The sequence below is a fragment of the Plecotus auritus genome (genome assembly GCF_963455305.1).
Source record: "Plecotus auritus genome assembly, chromosome: 9".
Lineage (NCBI taxonomy): Eukaryota > Metazoa > Chordata > Mammalia > Chiroptera > Vespertilionidae > Plecotus > Plecotus auritus.
The window spans coordinates 124,440,417-124,460,350 of record NC_137783.1 but is presented as its reverse complement, the minus strand read 5'-3'; the positions used below and the strand labels follow the sequence as shown (position 1 = coordinate 124,460,350).

Sequence of the window (19,934 nt, the reverse complement as noted above, 5' to 3'; positions counted from 1 at the left end):
GGCCAAAGAGCCGCAGTTTGCCGACCACTGCCCTAGGAGCAGTATCAGTGAAGAAGTTCCTTTGGCATATGTCTGAGATTTCGCTGCCGTGGATTCCTCTAGTATTTTTATGGTTCCCCGTCTTATGTTTAAGTCCTTTATCCATTTTGAGTTTATTTTTGTGTATGGTGTAAGTTGGTGGTCTAGTTTCATTTTTTTTACATGTATCTGTCCAATTTTCCCAACACTATTTGTTGAAGAGACTGTCTTGACTCCATTTTATGTTCATGCCTCCTTTGTCAAATATTAATTGGGCATAGTGGTTTGGGTCGATTTCTGGATTCTCTATTCTATTCCATTGATCTATATGTCTGTTCTTGTGCCAGTACCAGGCTGTTTTAAGAACAGTGGCTTTGTAACACAGCTTGATATCTGGTATTGAGATCCCACCTACTTTGTTCTTCTTTCTCAGGATTGTTGCAGCTATTCGGGGTCTTTTTTAATTCCAGATGAATTTTTGGAAAGTTTGTTGTAGGTCTGTGAAATATGCCATTGGTATTTTAATGGGGATTGCATTGAATCTGTAGATTGCTTTGGGTAGTATGGACATTTTGATGATGTTGATTCTACCAGTCCATGAACACGGTATGTTCTTCCATCTGTTTATGTCTTCCTCCATCTCTTTTTTTCAGTGACCTGTAGTTTTTCGCCTACAGGTCTTTTACCTCCTTAGTTAAATTTATTCCTAGGTATCTTAATTTTTTTGGTGCAGTGGTAAGTGGGATTGCTTTTTTAGTCTCTCTTTCTATAAGTTCAATATTGGTGTAAAGAAATGCCATAGATTTCTTGGCATTAATTTTGTATCCTGCTACATTGCCAAATTCATTTATTAAGTCTAATAATTTTTTGATGGAGTCTGTAGGGTTTTCTATGTACAGTATCATGTCATCTGCAAATAAGGGCAGTTTTACTTCTTCTTTTCCAATTTGGATGCCTTTTATTTCTTCTTCTTGTCTGATAGCAATGGCTAGTACTTCAGTACTATGTTGAACAGGAGTGGTGAGAGTGGGCATCCCTGTCTTGTTCCTGTTCTTAGGAAAAATGGTTTTAGTTTTTGTCCATTGAGTATGATGTTGGCTATGGGTTTTTCATATATGGCTTTTATTATGTTGAGGTATGATCCTTCTATTCCCACCTTGCTGAGCGTTTTTATCAAGAAGGGGTGTTGGTTTTTGTCAAATGCTTTTTCTGCATCAATTGATATGATTATGTGATTTTTATCTCTCAATTTGTTTATGTGATGTTATCACGTTTATTGATTTGTGGATATTGTACCATCCTTGCATCCCCGGGATAAATCCTACTTGGTCATGGTATGATCTTCCTGATGTAGTGCTGGATCCGATTTGCTAGAATTTTGTTGAGGATTTTGGCATCTATGTTCATGAGGGATATTGGCCTATAATTCTCTTTCATTGTGTTGTCTTTATCTGGTTTTGGTATTAGGGTGGTTCTGGCTTCATAGAATGAGTTTGGAAGTGTTCCTTCCTCTTGAATTTTTTGGGATAGTCTGAGGAGGATAGGTTTTAGTTCTTCCTTGAATGTTTGGTATAACTCCCTTGTGAAGCCATCTGGCCCCGGGCTTTTGTTTGCTGGGAGCTTTTTGATGACTGCTTCAATTTCATCCATAGTTAACGGCCTATTGAGATTTTTAGAATCTTCCTGATTGAGTTTTGGAAGGTTATATTTTTCTAGGAATATGTCCATTTCCTCCAGGTTGTCTAGTTTGTTGGAGTAGAGTTGTTCATAGTATTTTTTAACAAATCTTTGTATTTCTGTGGGGTCTGTTGTTATTTCGCCTCTCTCATTTCTGATTTTGTTTATTTGAGTCCTCTCTCTTTGCTTCTTGGTGAGCCTGGCTAGAGGTTCATCAATCTTGTTTATCCTTTCAAAGAACCAGCTCTCAGTTTCATTGATCTTTTGTATTGTTTTTTTGGTCTCTATGTCTTTTATTTCTGCTCTGATCTTTATTATCTCCTTCCTTCTGCACACTCTGGGCTTTTCTTGTTGCTCTCTAATTCTTTGAGTTGTAGAGTTAGATGATTTACTACCATTTTTTCTTGTTTTTTGAGGTAGGCCTGTAGAGCTATAAACTTCCCTCTCAGCACTGCTTTCATTGTGTCCCATAGATTTTGGATTGTTGTGTTTTTGTTGTCATTAGTTTCCAGGATGCTTTTAATTTCTTCTTTGATCTCATTGGTAACCCAGTCATTATTTAATAGTATGCTATTCAGCTTCCAAGTGTTTGAGATTTTTGGATTGTTTTTATTGTAGTTTATTTCTAATTTTATGGCATTGTGTCTGAGAAGATGCTTGATATGATTTCAATCTTCTTGAATTTGGGGAGACTTTGCTTGTGACCCAATATGTGGTCTATTTTTGAAAATGTCCCATGTGCACTTGAGAAGAACGTATATTCCGTGGCTTTGGGATGCAATGTTCTGAAGATGTCAGTTAAGTCCATCTGATCTAGTGAGTCATTTAGGATTGCTGTGTCTTTGCTGATTTTTTGTCTAGAGGATTTATCCAGTGATGTCAGTGGTTGTATTAAAGTCCCTTACTATGATTGTATTGTTGTCAATCTCTCCCTTGATATCTTCCAGGAGTTTTGTTATGTATTTGGGTGCTCCTGTGTTGGGTGCATATATGTTTATCAGGGTTATATCCTGTTGTTGTATCAATCCCTTTAGTATTATGAAGTGGCCTTCCTTATCTCTTGCTATGGCCTTCACTTTGAGGTCTATTTTGTCAGATATAAGTATTGCTACCCCAGCTTTTTTTTTTTTTTCATTTCCATTTGTCTGAAAGATAATTTTCCATCCCTTCACTTTCAATCTGTGTGAGTCCCTTGTTCTGAGGTGGATCTCTTGTAGACAGCATATATGTGGGTCGTGTTTTTTTTATCCATTCAGCCATTCGATGTCTTTTTTTTTTTTAAATATATTTTATTGATATTTTACAGAGAGGAAGGGAGAGGGATAGAGAGCCAAAAACATCGATGAGAGAGAAACATCGATCAGCTGCCTCCTGCACACCCCCCACTGGGGATGTGCCCACAACCAAGGTACATGCCCTTGACCAGAATCGAACCCGGGACCCTTCAGTCCGCAGGCCGACACTCTATCTACTGAGCCAAACCGGTTTCGGCACACTCAATGTCTTTTGATTGGAGCATTTAGTCTGTTTACGTTTAAAGTTATTACTGAAAGGTACTTGTTTGTACTCATATCTATTTTTGTGTCTGTGTTCCTTCTTACCTTTTTATTTCTTCTTTTTACAGTATTCCCTTTAGCATTTCTTGCATTGCTGGTTTGGTGGTGATAAACTCCCTTAGCCTTTTTTGTCTGCGAAGCTCCTGATTTCCCCTTCAATTTTGATTGATAGTCTTGCTGGATAGAGTATTCTTGGATTCAGTCCTTTGCTTTGCAACACTTTGTATACCTCCTTCCATTCCCTTCTAGCTTGATGTGTTTCTGTTGAGAAATCATTTGATAGTCTGATGGGGGATCCTTTGTAGGTAACTCTCTGTCTCTCTCTTGCCGCCTTTAAGATTCTCTCTTTGTCATTAATATTTGCCATTGACATTATGACGTGTCTTGGTGTGGGTCTTTTGGGATTGATCCTGCTTGGGACTCTCTGAACTTGTGTAACTTTTTTCTTCCCCATATCCGGGAAGTTTTCTGTCATTATTTCTTCAAAAAGATTTTCTAATCCTTGCTGCTCTTTTTGTCCTTCTGGCAGCCCTATTATATGTATGTTACTTCATTTCATGTTGTCCCAAAGCTCCCTTAGGCTTTCCTCCTGCTTTTTAATTTTTTTCTCCAATTGCTGTTCAGATTGAGCTTGTTTCTGTACCTGATCTTCTAACTCACTAATTCGGTCCTCTGCTTCTTCTAGTCTACTGTTGAAACTTTCCATGGTGTTTTTGATTGTAGCTATATCACTTTTCATTTCTTCCTGATTCTTGCATAGGTTGTTGATTTTCTCATCCATCCGATGTATGAATTCCACAACCATTACTCTGAATTCTTTTTCGGTTATGTTGCATGCTTCAATTTCACTAATTTCCCTTCTTGGCGACTCCTCATTTTCTTTCCTCTGGGGATTGTGTCATCTCCCCATTCTGACTATCACCAGAAGGTTCAAACTTTGAGTTGCGTGGACCTGAGCCGTGTGCCGTGGGAGCTTCGCACCACCTGAGTGTCACTGAAGTGCTCTGACACTAGAACGTGTGGCTGCCGTGCGTTGGTGGGAACCAGGCTCACCCAGGGTCAGTGTTACCAGCATTCAGTGTGGTCTCGTGTGTGCACCTAGAATCAGGGACCCCGCCTGCACCACGCTGTTGGTGTGTGCTGAAAATGAGTCCCCTAGTGCATGCCAGGAGTCAGAGTTTCCCTGTGTCTGCACCAAGAATCGACTATCAGAGTCTCTGTTGCCTCGTGTGGCTTCTCGCTGAGAATCAGGGTCCCCGTGTGCGCATGCACCAAGAATTGGAGTCACTGGCTCTTAGTGTGAATGTGCTGTGAGTCAGGGATCCCAGGCGCACACGGTAAGAAACAGAGTCAAATCAGTGGTGCTCAGTGCTGCCTCTTGCTGGGAGAATCTGGGTCCCGGTCACCATGGGGGACTGGATTTCACAGTAGCACTGTGGCGTGCCTGCGCTGCAGAAAACAGACTTCCGTGTGCACTGAGGAAAACAGACTTCCGTGTGCGCTGTGGAAAACAGACTTCCGTGTGCGCTTGCCCAGAATCGAAGTCAGGTGGCACTTCCTCCCTGCGTGGGCTTCGGGTTTGGTCGCCCGATTGCGTTGCGGGGAGCAGATTCCAGTGTAGCAGCGCTCCCAAGCTCAAATTCCCGTAGGGGCACTGCAAGGGGCGGGTCTATCAGTTACTATGGCGCTATCTGCTATCCACGGAGCCTGCGGGGAGAGGGATAGGCTCTTTGACTCACAGAAATATGCAGCCGGGAAGTCTGGATTCTTGTTGTCTGTTGGTCTGAAGCTGTGGTCACAATTCTCTGTCCCCAGTGGCTGCAGGGTCCTGGTTTGCATCTGAGATGTGACTGGGTGGTGCTGAGGCCAGGATCCTAGTCTCAAGCAGCTCTGTTTCTCAAGATGGCGTGGTCTCTGTCCTTATAGCTTTTCTATTCTAAACTTTGTCCTAGTCAATTCTATATTATATACAGAACCAGTTAATGTAATTGTATGCAACCTGCTTGTGGTGGAACAATTCTGATTCATAACTATGCAGGCTTTAATTTTCCTATCTGGTTTTGGTAAGTATTCCTTATAGGGCTTTCTTTTTTTTTTTTAAACCTGGGTTGGGAAATTGAGTCATGGAAATTAATCCTTTCACTTTGTTACCTGTATATTTTCAATAATTGAGTCAAGGTGTCATTTTAAGGGGGTTTGGAGGGGCGGGGGAGCAGGCCGATAATTTACAAATAATGAGCTCTGATTGGGCAACAACTTGTTTTGAGTTCCTTCTGTTCAACCTTACTTAACTGGTGAAATTTGTGTTCACGAGCTCATCTGCAGAGCTTTAAAAAAGATTTTTAGCTGTTCCAAATGGGACTTATTAGCAGTATGTGTATAAAAAGATCAATCACATCAGGTGGATGAGAGACGTTTGATCCCTTGTTTGCTTAATAAGTTTTAAAATGATGGCTTTGAAAAACAGGCTATAGTCTAACCATGGTGCTATTTTAGGCTGGCTTGTTAAACACAGCTCTAAGCCCAGTATATCAATAAAGCAAATACTTAATTGTTTTTTAAAAAATGGTAGCATGGTCTGTCTGGCATGGCTCAGTGGTTGAATGTCGACCTATGAACCAGGAGGGCACGGTTCAATTCCCAGGGCACATGCCTGGGTTTGGAGCTTGATCCCCAGTGTGGAGCACACAGGAGGCAGCCGATCAATGATTCTCTCTCATCATTGATATTTCTATCTCTCTATCCTTCTTCCTTCCTCTCTGAAATCAATAAAAAAAATATATTTAAAAAATGGTAGCATGATGAGTAAAATAGTACAGAGCTGCTAGAGAGAACATCTTGTTTCAAGTTCTTTTTATGGCATTTAGAAGGTTTGGACAAGTCACTGAACCATTCTGAATCTGTTACTTTAAGGATCAAAGTAAACTATAAATAAAGAACTTTGTAAAATGTAAAACACTATGTAAATGTAAGAGGGAAGAAAACCTCCCTAGTTTGCCAAATGCATATACAGACATAATGTTGAATAATAAGCACCTAACTTTTACTTTGGGCCTAATTATTTTCCTACAAGGACTTTTTCCCCACATCTTGAAAAGATTTTTTTTTTTTTTTACCCCTGAAAGGATATTTTCTTAATCACATGTATAAATCACACTGTGATATCCAAACTAATTCTTCCTTTTACCTGAGTCTCCAGTCACCAAGCAATTAGAAAGTATGCATTTTAGACCCTCAATTTGTGTTTAAATCCCTGCAGATGAGCCTCAGAATAACTGCAGAGAATGATTCTTCCTGAGATGTGCATACTGTGCAAACAGGCTACACTTCGCTTTAGTCTTTCTTCTTGTTGTTATATGATTCCATTTATAGGAAATTCTAGAAAAGGCAAATCCATAGAGATAGAAAGCAAATCAGAGGTTGCCTGAGGTTTGGAGTAGAAACTGTGATCCTAGAAGAAGTAAGTACTCAAGCATCAGCTTCTGATATCATTTAAGATTATTTACTGGATAGGTATACAACTGAATTTAAGCAATGCCCATCATGAAATCAGGGACCTCTATTGAACTTGATATGCTTTAGGCTTATTGGACACACACACACACACACACACACACACACACACACACTTCTTATCCATACTTTCTAGACAATATACACCCCACATTTCATATATTTTTAAATAACTCAACACTAAAAAATTTACATCTTTTGCTATCTTAGAAATATAACATTTTGGGACTACAATTTAAAAAATAATTGTGACGATCATGAATGCTAGTGTTACTTTTCAATCTTTTTTTAAAAATATTTTTATTTATTTCAGAGAGGAAGGAAGAAGGAGAGAGAGATAGAAACATCAATGATGAGAGGGAACCACTGATCGGCCGCCTCCTGCACACCCCCAACTGGGGATGGAGCCCACAACCCAAGAGTGCGCCCCCGACCGGAATCGAACCCGGGACCCTCCAGTCCACAGTCCAACGCTCCATCCACTGAGCCAAACCAGCCAGGCTAATTTTCAAACTTTGATGAGATATTTATATAAGGATTTGGGGTTAAAACATATTAAAATAAATGTTCCTACTCGACTGAAGAACCATAAGGAAAAGAAAGAGGAAGGAAACTTGCAGTTACTGGGTGCTTCCTGTATGCTACGACCTGATCTAGGGAATTTGCCACAATCTCACTAGGGCAATAATATCATCTTGGTTTTCTGAATGAAGAAAGGTTCAGAGAGGTTAAGAAATTTGTCATGATCACACAGATAAGTGGAAGAGTTGGAATTTGAACAGAAATTTGTCTGACTATGAAGGCCATTTTCTTACCTAAAATTGCCTTCTTTCCTATATCTATATTACATGAACATTGAGCTGCCATCATTTGAAATGCTGTATTAGTTTACTTGTTATTTTCCCAAGGAGACACATGAAATGCAAAGACAGCAAGGTTCTGGAATTGGAACACTTTATTGTTCATGAGTATTCTGAAAATAAAATATCTATGCAATCTTTCTGGAAAACGATTATTCAAGGATTTACTTCAAGAAAATAAGAAATGAATTCATGGATTGCATAGAAGAAATAGTAACTTATGGATCAGAATCCTTTGGTTTAATAAAAAAGGGAGCAAGTTTCGGGTATGGCTGGTTCCAGATATTCAGTGTCATTAAGTCCTACTTTCCCTTTATCTTTCAGTAGTGCTCTTCTCCCTGTTGGCATCACGCTCAGTAAGTCATCTCTGCGGGCTGACTTTCACTAGCTTCAGGCTTTTATCCTCCAAGGTTAAAGATAAGAGAAACTATCCTCTTCTAAATTGTAAACAAGTCTTGGGCCTGATTATCAATGGCTCAAACTGGGTCATGTGACCATCATTGAACCAATTAGTATGGCCAAAGGTTTGTAATCCTCTAATCAGCTGTCTATAGTCATGTGACAACCCTAGATGCCCCCCATTTTCCCCCTTTTTGCCCCCCATTCACTCAACCTCTGCCCCAACCCAGGTCTTCCCTACATGATTGTCTGTGTCCATGGGTTATGAATATATACACATATGTCGGTTGGTTCATATTTTCCCATCCCCTTCACCTCCTTCCATACTGAGATCTGTTATTCTGTCCCATCCCTCTGGACTACTTTGTCAGTTTATTTTGTTCATTAGATCCCACATATAAGTGAGATCATGTGTAATTTGTCTTCCTGTAACTGTCTTATTTCACTTAGCATAATAGTCTCCAGGTCTATCTATGCTGTTGCAAAGGTTATGAGCTCCTTTTTTTACAGCTGCATAGTATTCCATTGTATAAACATACTGCAGCTTTTTTATCTACTCATCTACTAATGGGCACTTGAGCTGTTCCAGATCTTAGCTATTGTAAATAATGCTTCTATGAACTTGGGGTGCATATATTCTTTCTTATTGGTGTTTTGGGATTCTTAGGATATATTCCCAGAAGTGGGATCACTGGGTCAAATGGCATTTCCATTTTTTTTTATTGTTTAAGGTATTACATATATTAGTACATATATCTCCTTTTTCTTCCCCCATTGACCTTCCCCCAGCCTCCCCTACCCCCTGTCGCATGCCCTCATCCCACCGCCCCCCAGTGTCTTTTGTCCATTGGTGTGCTTATATGCATGCATACAAGTCCTTTGGTTGATCTATTTCCCTCCCTCCCCAACACTCCCCAGCCTTCCCGCTGTAATTTGACAGTCTGTTTGGTGCTTTACTGCTTCTGTATCTATCTTTTTATTCATCAGGTTATAATGTTCTTTATTTTCCATAAATGAGTGAGATCATGTGGTATTTTTCTTTCATTGCCTGGCTTATTTCACTTAACATAATGCTCTCCAGGTCCATCCATGCTGCTGCAAATGGTAAGAATTCCTTCTTTTTTTATAGCAGCGTAGTATTCCATTGTGTAGATGTACCATAGTTTTCTAATCCACTCATCTGCTGATGGGCATTTAGGCTGTTTCCAAATCTTCGCTATGGTGAATTGTGCTGCTATGAACATAGGGGTGCATATATCCTTTCTGATTGGTGTTTCTAGTTTCTTGGGATATATTCCTAGAAGTGGGATTACTTGGTCAAATGGGAGTTCCATTTTTAGTTTTTTGAGGAAACTCCATACTGTTCTTCACAGTGGCTGCACCAGTCTGCATTCCCACCAGCAGTGCATGAGGGTTCCTTTTTCTCCACATCCACGCCAGCACTTGTCGTTTGTTGATTTGTTGATATTAGCCCTTCTGGCAGGTGTGAGATGATCCCTCATTGTCGTTTTTATTTTCATCTTTCTGATGATTAGTGACATTGAGCATTTTTTCATATATCTATTGGCCATCTGTATATCCTCTTTGGAGAAGTGTCTAATTCAGGTCATTTGCCCATTTTTTAATTGGACTGTTTGTCTTCCTGGTATTGAGTTATATGACTTCTTCATATATTTTGGAAATTAACCCCTTATCAAATGTATCACTGGTGAATAAGTTCTCCCATACAGTAGGTTCCCTTTTCATTTTGTTGATGTTTTATTTTACTGTGCAGAAGCTTTTTAGTTTGATGTAGTCCCATTTATTTATTTTTCCCTTTGTTTCTCTTGCCCTAGGAGATGTATTGGTGAAAATATTGTTATGTGAGATGTCTGAAATTTTACTGCCTATGTTTTCTTCTAGGATTTTTATGGTTTCTTGACTTACATTTAAGTTTTTTATCCATTTTGGATAAAAAATGGATAAAAAAATGGTGTAAGAAGGTGGTCTAGCTTCATTTTTTTGTACCTGTCCAATTTTCACAACACCATTTATTGAAGAGACTGTCTTTACTCCATTGTTTTCTTTTGACTTCTTTGTCAAATATTAAATGACCAAATGGTGTGAGTTGATTTCTGGGGTCTCTGTTCTGTTCCATTAGTCTATATGCCTGTTATTGTGCCAGTACCAGGCTGTTTTTATTACAATGGCTTTGTAGTATAGTTTGATATCCGGTATTGTAATCCCTCCAACTTTGTTCTTCTTTCTCAAGATTGCTGTGGCTACTTGGGGTCTTTTTTTTAGTTCTATATACATTTTTGGAATATTTGTTCTATATCTGTGAGATATACTGTTAGTATTTTAATAGGAATTGCATTGAATCTGTAGATTGCTTTGAGTAGTATGGACATTTTAATGATGTTTATTCTTCCAATCCATGAATATGGTATATGCTTCCATTTGTTTGTAACTTCCTCTATTTCCTTTTTCAATGTTCTGTAGTTTTCTGAGTATAGGTCTTTTACCTCCTTGGTGAAGTTTATTCCTAGGTATCTTATTGTTATTATTTGCAATGATAAATGGGATTTTTTTAGTTTCTCTTTCTGAGATTTCATTATTGGTATATAAAAATGCCATTGATTTCTGGATGTTAATTTTGTATCCTGCTACTTTCCCAAATTTATTTATTAAAGCTAGCAGTTTTGGGGTGGAGTCTAGGGTTTACTATGTAAAATATCATGTCATCTGCAAATAATGACAGTTTGACTTCTTTCTTTTCAATTTGGATGCCTTTTATTTCTTCTTCTTGTCTGATTACTGTGGCTAGGACTTCCAGTACTATGTTAAATAAGAGTGGTAAAAGTAGACATCTCTGTTTTGTTCCTGATCTTAATGGAAACACTTTTAGTTTTTGCCCATTGAGTATGATGTTCGTTGTAAGTTTGTCATATATGGCCTTTATTATGTTGAGGTATGATCTCTCTATTCCCACTTTGTTGAGAATTTTTATCATAAATGGGAGCTGGATTTTGTAAAAAACAAAACTCGGCATCAATTAATATGATTGTGTGATTTTTATCCTTCATTTTGTTTATATGATGTATCATGTTTATTGATTTGCGAATATTGAACCAACCTTGCATCCCCAGAATAAATCCCACTTGGTCATAGTGTATGATCATTTTAATGTATTGCTGGATCTGATTTGCTCATATTTTGTTGAGGATTTTAGCATCTATGTTCATCAGGTATATTGACCTGTAATTTTCTTTTTTTCGTAGTGTTTTTATCTGGTTTTGGAATTAGGATAATGCTAGACTCGTAAAAAGAGAACTATCCATGTGAGAGAAACCTTGATCGACTGCCTCCTGCATGCCTCCCACTGGGGATTGAGCCTCCAACCCAGGCATGTGCCCTGACTGAAAATCAAACTAGTGAGCTCTTGGTGCATGGGACTATGCTCAACCAACTGAGCCACACCAGCCAGGGCAGTGTCCTATTTCTTAATGCCTGCATGACATCTTCATTTAGATAGCTAAGAAGCATACTGAGTGCAAAACAAGACTTAATCCCCTTCTTCCATTCCTGTCTTCATCTTTACTAAGATTAATCAATCTATTCAATTGTCAAGTAAAAAGCTTAGGGATCATCCTTGAAATGCCCTTTCCGTTTCAGCCCCAGCCATCAACAGATCCTATTAACTGAATCTCCAAAGCATATGCTCAATTTGTCCTTCGTTCTCATCCTCTCCACTCTACCCATATCTATCATTATATCTCAGCTGGACTCCTTCAATAGCCTTTCAGCCAATCATCCTGCTTCCACTCTTACTCTTTGCCCTCACACCCACCACTGCAGCTCATCTCCTCTTCACCTGTCCATCTTGGAAGGAGGCAGAAGAGTGTGATTTGTGGGCCTGTTAAATTGCAGTATAAAAGATTGATTTGACTTTATAAAAACAAAGAAGTTGTGAGGTACAAGACATCTTGGATGAAGTTAAAGACAATGAAAGGCTTAGGGGATAGCAATGCATATAACAAACAGTTAATATCCATAATATCCACAGAACTCCTACTTATAAATAAGAAAAATAACCTGACTGAAAAATAAGCCATGACATAAGAAATTCACATGTGAACTAATGTCTGAAAAGATGCTCAGCTCTGCCAATAATAGAAAAATGCCAATCAAAAAGAAGATACTTGTTTTTGCTATTCAGATGATCAAAAAATAAGAAGGCCCTGGCTGGTGTCTCTCAGTGGTTAGAGCATTGGTCCATGCACTGAAGGGTCACGAGTTCGATTCCCGGTTCAGGGCACATTGCAGGTTCAGTCTCTGGCCCCTGGTCGTGGCACATGTAGGAGGCAACCAATTGATGTGTCTCTCTCACATTGATGTTTCTCTCTCTATCCCTCTCTCTCTTTCTCTCTCTCTCTTTCTCTCTCTCTCTCTCTCCTCTCCCTCTCTTTCACTGTCTCTAAGAAAGTCAATGGAAAAAGTATCCTCAGGTGAGGATTAACAACAACAATAATATCCACTGTTGGTTAAGATGAGGATGATATTTTATATTCTTGAGAGTAGGAATGTAAGTTGGTATATTTTATTTGGCAGTATTCACATCTGGGAATCAGTTCTACAGAAATGCTAGACCGAATGCATACATGCACGCATATTCGAACATAGTTCTGTCATCCCATTGTCATTAATTTAACAAATATTTATTGAGAAACTACCATGTGCCAGGCACTGGGATAGCCGATGGAAATTTTACAGAAAAAAATATTAAAGCTGTAAGCAGACATAATTCTTCCCCTGTGGGAGATATAAGTAAATTAATAGTCACACAAATAACTATATAATAACAGTTGCTACCAGTAAAGTAAAAGGGCAGGGTGTTCGAAAGTGCATTGGGGCACCTAATTTAGACTAGGGAAGAATTTTTTTTTCAGGGAAGGAAGCAATCTTTAAGTGAAAACCTGAAGAATGGCAAAAGTCAATCAGGTGGGATTGAGGTGTGTGGCAGGAGATCTAAGCATGTGGGAAGGTCCTGAGGTGGGAAGGAGCTTTGATTAGAGGACTAGAACAGCAGTGGATGGAATGCAGTGAAGAAGGGGAGAGTCATAGGTAACAGGCCAGAGAGGTGCAGTGGCCAGATGTGGGACCTTTACAGATTGTGGAAAGGGTTTCAAACCTCATCCTATGAATAATGGAAAGCCATTTTATGGTTATAATCTGAGTAGTGACATGATCATTTTTAAAGTGTGGTAAAAATTGTTGTGTAGACTCTGCACAGTAGTTTTGGGCATACTTAAAAAATGAGAATGGCTAGGAGGAGGGGCTGGAGTAGAAAAAGGAAACAGTGAGGAGTTAATTGCAGTATTTCAGAGATGTGATGATGGTGGGTTGGACTAACATAGGGGCAGAGGAGATGAGGAGGAGTGGATAAACTCAAGTATATTGAAGCTAGAAGAGACCAAATTTGCTAATTGTTGTCTGGAGAAGATAAGAGAGAAACATGTAGGAAGGCAGCAGGACTTGGAGGGCAGGGAGATCAAGTTTCCTTTTTTTAATTGAGATGAAATTCACATAACATAAATTTATCGATTTTAATGTGAACAATTCAGTGTCATTTAGTACATTCACAGGGTTGTACAACCACTACTTCTATCTAGTTCCAAATATTTCTATCATTTTAAAGTAAAACCCTGTACCACCACCTCTACCACCACCATGCCCTTAGTAACCACCACACTGTATTCTGTCTCTGTGGATTTACCTATTTTGGGTATTTTATATAAATTGAATCACACAATATGTGACCTTTGTGCTTGGCTTCTTTTATGTACCATACTGTTTTCCAGGTTCATCCCAGTTGTAGCATGTATTAATGCTTCATTCTTTCTTATGGCTAAATAGTTCCTTATGGGCATATACCAGCTTGTTTATTCATTCATCCATTGATGGACATTGGGATTGTTTCCACTTTTGACTAATTGTCATTATTGCTACTGTGAACATTTGTGCATAAGGACTTGTTTGAGTGCCTGTTTTTAGTTCTTTTGGGTATATACATAGGAGTGGAGTTGCTGGGTCATATGTCAATTCTCTGTTAAACTTTTTGAGGAACTGCCAAACTTTTCCACAGTGGCTGATCCATTTTACCAGCAATGTACAACACTTGTTACTTTCCCAAGTTCACTTTTGAATATGTTAAGAAACCAATGTGTCATGGAAGTAGAGGCATAAAGTAAGTCATTGATATAAAGGTATGAAGTTCAGAAGGGAGATTTGGGCTTGAAGTATACATTTTAAAAATATATTTTTATTGATTTCAGAGAGGAAAGGAGAGGGATAGAGAGATAGAAACATCAATGTTGAGAGAGAATCATTCATCAGCCACCTCCTGCAGGCCCCACATGGGGGAATCGAACTCGCAACCTGTACATGTGCCCTGATCGGGAATCGAACCTCTACTTCCTGGTTTATAGGTCAATGCTCAACCACTGAGTCATGCCGGCCGGGCTTGGAATATCCTTTTTTTGTTAACACAGGAGAGGGGATGACATTGACAAGGAAAAGTGTATAGACTGAGAAGAGAAGAAGGCCGCCCTAGGTCCTTGTCCAAAGAAACCCTGAATATCTGGAGGAAAGAAAAGGAGGAGCTGGCAAAGAAGATCAGGGAGGACCAATACAAAGCTACCACCAAGCTAGTTTAGCAAGAAAAACTGGAGATTGGGATGCTTCCCCTCTTAAGTATGTTCTGCTTGAGATCTGGGAAGTTCAGTGAGGAGTCCTTCTTTACCATCTATAGAACCAGCACTTTTAATATCTCAAAAACCACATCTCAGGGTCAGAAAACTCCTTTGCCATAGATTTCACAGATCAAGATGATAAGACAAACATAAGGAGAAAGTCCACATCCCATCTGGGTACCACCCAAGCTTCTAATTTTGGTGCAAAGATGTCCATATCCTAATCTCTGGAACCTGTGAATATGTTATCTTACATGGCACTTTGCAGGTATGATTAAGGATTTTGAGATGGGGAGATTATCCTGGATTATCCTATAGGCACAAAGTAATCACAAAGGTTCTTCATGTGATGAAAGAAGCAGGAGAGTCAGAGGCAGATTCAAAGATGTTATGTTGCTTGCTTTGGAGATGGACAAAGGGCCTTGAGCATGCAGGTGGCCTCTAGGAGCTGGAAAAGGCAAGAGAGCAGATTCTCCACTGGAGTTCCCAAAAGGAACACAGCCCTTCTGACTCCGTGATTGTAGATTATTGAACCCGTTTCAGGCTTCTGATCTCCAGAACTATGAGGTAATGCATTTGTTGAATTTGTGTTCTAAAACACTAAATTTGTGGCAATTTGTTACAGCAACAATGGGAAGCCAATTAAACATTTCTAATTATATATATGTTTTCTTTTTTTCCCCTCCAACTGACAGTCCTTTCTCTGAACCTTCTCAGAGTATGTGAATTTTTAAATTGTATAATTGAGTCCAGTGAAATTCTTGATTGGTGGAATTCCAGGCACAATCCTGGAGATGTTTTGGAAGGGTCAGTGTCATCTTAGAATTCTGTCAGGAAAGTGGGAAAGTCCAGATGCCTGGATTCCCCAGGTTGTGGGGTCTAGATATGTTCAGAGGGGCTCAGAGAGGGTTCCTGCTTTTCCCAGTCCTTCAAGGTGCCCTTAGATAGACTTCAGTGATATCAAGTACTTGGGCTGCTCCACCCAGGGTTGGTGCACAACCTATGCTGATCTCCTTGGGGATAGACTCATTGAATGACTTGGTCCCATCTCTCTCATTTAACATAGACCTAACTTTAAGAAAGCCATCTTTGACCTCAGACGGGTTCTGTAAAGTTTCTTCTGGCCAGTGTTTTTCATGGTATTACAGTAAGAACACCAGATTAAAGGTCAATGTTTTTGCTTGATTCTTGAGTCTCCTTACTAGCCCCTGTCAGAAGAGGGTGAGCCTCCCTGTGCCTGACTTTCCTTGCCTGTAAAATAAGGATAGTATTTACCTTATTAGACTTGTTGCTCAGATGAAAGAAAATGTGCATGTGAAAGCTGCAAGTGTCCGGAATTTTAAAGTACATCTAGACCTAGCTGGGTAGCTCAGTTGGTTAGAGTGTCATCCCAATATGCCAAGATTTTGGGTTCAATCCCCAGTCAGGGCACATACAAGAATCAACCAATGAATGCATAAATAAGTGGAATAACAAATTGATGTTTCTCTCTCTCTCTCTCTCTCTCTCTCTCTCTCTCTCTCTCTCTCTCTCATCAATAAATAAAAAATAAAGTACATCCATACTCAGCAATGAAAAGGAACAAATTACTCATGCATGCAACAAAATGAAGTTCAAGAGCATTATGTTAAGTGTCAGGAACCAAAAACCTATACATACCTTATAATTCCATTATGTATGTGACAGCCTGGAAAGGACCACACCAGAGGGACATAAATGACATCAGTGGTTTCCAGGGTCTGTGTGTTTGGGGAGAAGATTGGGATGGGGAACTGTTTTGAGGTGATGGAAATGTTCTGTGTTCTGATTGGTGGTTACACAACTATACATATTGGTCAAAACTCATAGAACTGTATGTACATCTCAGAAGGGCGAATTTTACTGTGAGTTATACATCAACAAATTGACATTTAAGAAATTGGGGAAAAAAAGTCCAACAGATAATGTGTTGCATATATTGCCCTTTGTGGCAGGATCTAATGGACTGAGCACTCAATCAGTAAATAACTAGTCCAAATGTTTGGTTTCTGGGCCGTTTTGTTCATATAGCATGTCACATGATTTTCTGCTAATATAGCATGCTTATCTGCTTGCAGCTTTAAAATGTCTCTAATTGGAAGAATACTGAGCACTTCCCTTCTAAAAAGTTCAAGGATTGCTCTGCTTCAAGGAACAAGGGAAGCCACCAAAAGAATATGAGGCAGGTCTGGACTATCAAATAACCTAGAAGCACAGAAGAAAAAGGGGGTAGGGTGTTCCTGCTTTAGTGGCCAACTGGAGAAGCAGTACAAACCTATAGGAGTCATCATGCTGATAACAGGTGTTATCTTGGTTTGGAGGGATTTTCCAACTCTAGATATTAGTGAGACTCTGTAATTCAGGATGGCCTAATAGCGTAATAAAAACGCCAGTCAAAAAATAAAAATAAAAACAATAAAAACGCCAGTCAGAAACACCTAAAGGCTAAGTAGGGCATGCAAGTCTCAGACACGGGCTGGCGCGGACAGTCAGGACTCTGCCCACGCTCTCCCCGCCCAACTCCTCTTCCCCACCAGCAGGCGAGCTCCCTTCTTCTCATTGGCCACTGCCCAGCTATCTCGAGCGCTCATTGGCCCGCTTCGACGCCGGCTTCTATAAAAAGCGGGCAGTGCTGCCCGAGGGCCGACACAGTTTACCTCTAGCGGCAGTGGAGCGGGGTGGCTCCATACTATCGGGACCAGGGGATACCTTCGCAGATTTGGGGGCGCTGGGCCTGCGTGAGTCGGAGGTAAGATTGCCCAAGAATACTTACATTTTATAAAACAACCTTTCCATGTGCTTGCTGCTATAAGAAATATCCCAAGGGTAAGAAAAAGTCTTAGCCAGAGTTGTTTAAAGCCTGGGAAGTTTGGGATTTACTACAGTTAATATTAATTGAGTACTTAGCGTAGGTCAGCAACTGTTCCGAGGGTTTTATATATATATAATCCTCTTTATTGCCTTTAGATTGGTGCTAATAATCCTTTCAATTTTGCAAATAAGGAAATTAATGCACGTTGAAATTATAGCTTGCCTAGACGGATTTGTAGATAGATTTATTACTAGCAATTTGCTCTATTATTTTACATCCCTTTTATTGTTTGCATGATATAGAACAGTCACCCATACTCTGTCTGGAAAAAAAAAAATGTCCATGGTCTTTGAGTGATAGTTAAACAAGAAATGTTTCCAAAGCTTTTCACATTTCTAAAAACAGTCTGAGACTGCATATCTGAGACCACCCCTGAATTTTTAGCCTCAGAGCACCAATTCAGAATTTCCTATGTATAATTAAGTTTATGTTAAGAAATGGTCAATTCTGTTGAAGCTGAAAATTTCTATTTGTATCTCTTGCTTCTCATCCATAATTCCTTTCTGATCAGACTTACGATGGGCCAGAGCTATCTCCAATCATCTTTAGAATCTCATGGGAGATTGGTCAAGGGTGGGGTTAAGGGGGATACGGTGTGCTCTGCAGATATCATAGTGTGCCCTACTTTCTTCTTACTATTTGTACTTATTAGAAAGTCTGTGTCTCCTCTTCCACCTCCCTCATATATAAGTCCGTGAATTCCTTGGAGGCAAATTGTCTTCTTTGTTTTTCATCTTTACCACCCTACACTGACTATGGTACTTTATACATGTGAATGAATTGAAATTTCATTTATTTTACCATTAGTAATCATTTGAATCATAGAAAAACCCACATTATTATTATTAAGTTTAACTGGTCATTTTGTTTTAAAGCATTGACACAGAGATTGTTTTAGTTGTAGAGAATAAATTGACTAATAAACTTTGCTATATTAGAAAGTTTAGCAGATCATACTGATAAACGTCAGTCCAGTGATTGGATAAGTCTGATTTCACGTTCCAGATATTTCCTCACACTGTTTTGTGGTGTGAATAGGTGGTTGAGAAGATGCCAAAGTACATATCCAGTCCATCTTCTGAGAAAACAGGTTTTAGTTAGATGCCATGAATTTTGTCCTACTTTCTGTGTTTCCAAACATATTTAGGGCAGTCCCTGTGAAATCAGATCCATATGTTAACGTTCACATGTTCAAGGACACAGTTTTAAATATGTGTTCTCACATTTGCTACCTGTGTGTCAACAGGTTAATTTCTCTAAGCTTCAGTTTTCTCATTTATAAAATTGGTATAATTCCTATCCCTCCCATTACGATTTTATGAGAATTAGATGGGATAATATTAATACATGTTATGTATTAATATTGGACAAATGTCAGTTCCCTTACCCACCTCTGAGATTGCTAAGACAGTGGAATCAGCAATATCAATTTAAGTTGTTAAAGGTTAATTCCACTGAAACCACAACATGAAATTGGGTAATTAGGAAGAATTAATAATCAAATTAAAACTATTAAGAATAAATCCTAAATATGCTGTTTCCATTTATTAATCCAAAACTTATTTCTCAAGTGTGTATTTCTCAATTGAAAGTCACCAATCCAAAGTTATTGCACCCTACTTCTATCTCCCCCAACACACATACACATACACACACACAGAGTTGAATTTATAATCATATAGCTCTTGAAGGCCAATATTGATTGAAAAGGCATTACGGGCCCATGGCCTAGGGCAGTGGTCGGCCAACTCATTAGTCAACAGAGTGGCAAGCCGCAGTTTGCCGACCACTGGTAGGGGATTCCATAGGCTGAGAGGAAAGGAGATGCTAATATGGACTCAGAATTCTCTCAGCTAGCAGTTATCCTTCTAGTCTACGTCTGTCTACAGCTTCAGAGGCTCGTAAATTTACGAAGAAAAGAAGGCCTTATCCTTGTTCTGAAGGAGCTCGCTGCCTTATTAGAGGACAAGGCATATATGAATAAAACATTTGGGGAAGCCATACAAGACCCAGTATAATAAAGTGCTGAAACTGTGGGGTTGGAGCCGGGGGAGAAAAGGTAGGCTTTCATAGGGGAATAGTTCCCAGTTCAGGCTACAAGTCAGGAAGATGGCAAGAAGCCAATGGGCTGAGTCATGCCCCAAAAGAAGGACTGGATTAAGGGAAGATAAAAAAAAGAAAACAAAAACCACTAACATGTATTATATACCTATTACATTCTAGGCATTATGTCTGACAGTGTTTTATCTTATTTTGGCCTCATTGTAGTGTTACAAAGTATATAAGCATA

At 39.3% G+C, this 19,934-nt stretch overlaps 1 protein-coding gene across 3 annotated transcripts in view; it reads left to right on the top strand.

Annotated features, from left to right (window-relative positions):
- Positions 1-7,205, top strand: part of SAAL1 (serum amyloid A like 1) — a 40,436-nt gene extending 33,231 nt beyond the window's left edge. For all 3 annotated transcript variants that reach the window (XM_080688733.1, XM_080688730.1, XM_080688729.1), the window contains one exon: positions 7,078-7,205. In XM_080688733.1, the coding sequence (XP_080544859.1) occupies positions 7,078-7,134 (57 nt within the window). In that variant the 3' untranslated portion in view covers positions 7,135-7,205. The remainder of the gene's footprint in view (positions 1-7,077) is intronic.
- Positions 7,206-19,934: the final 12,729 nt, after the last annotated feature.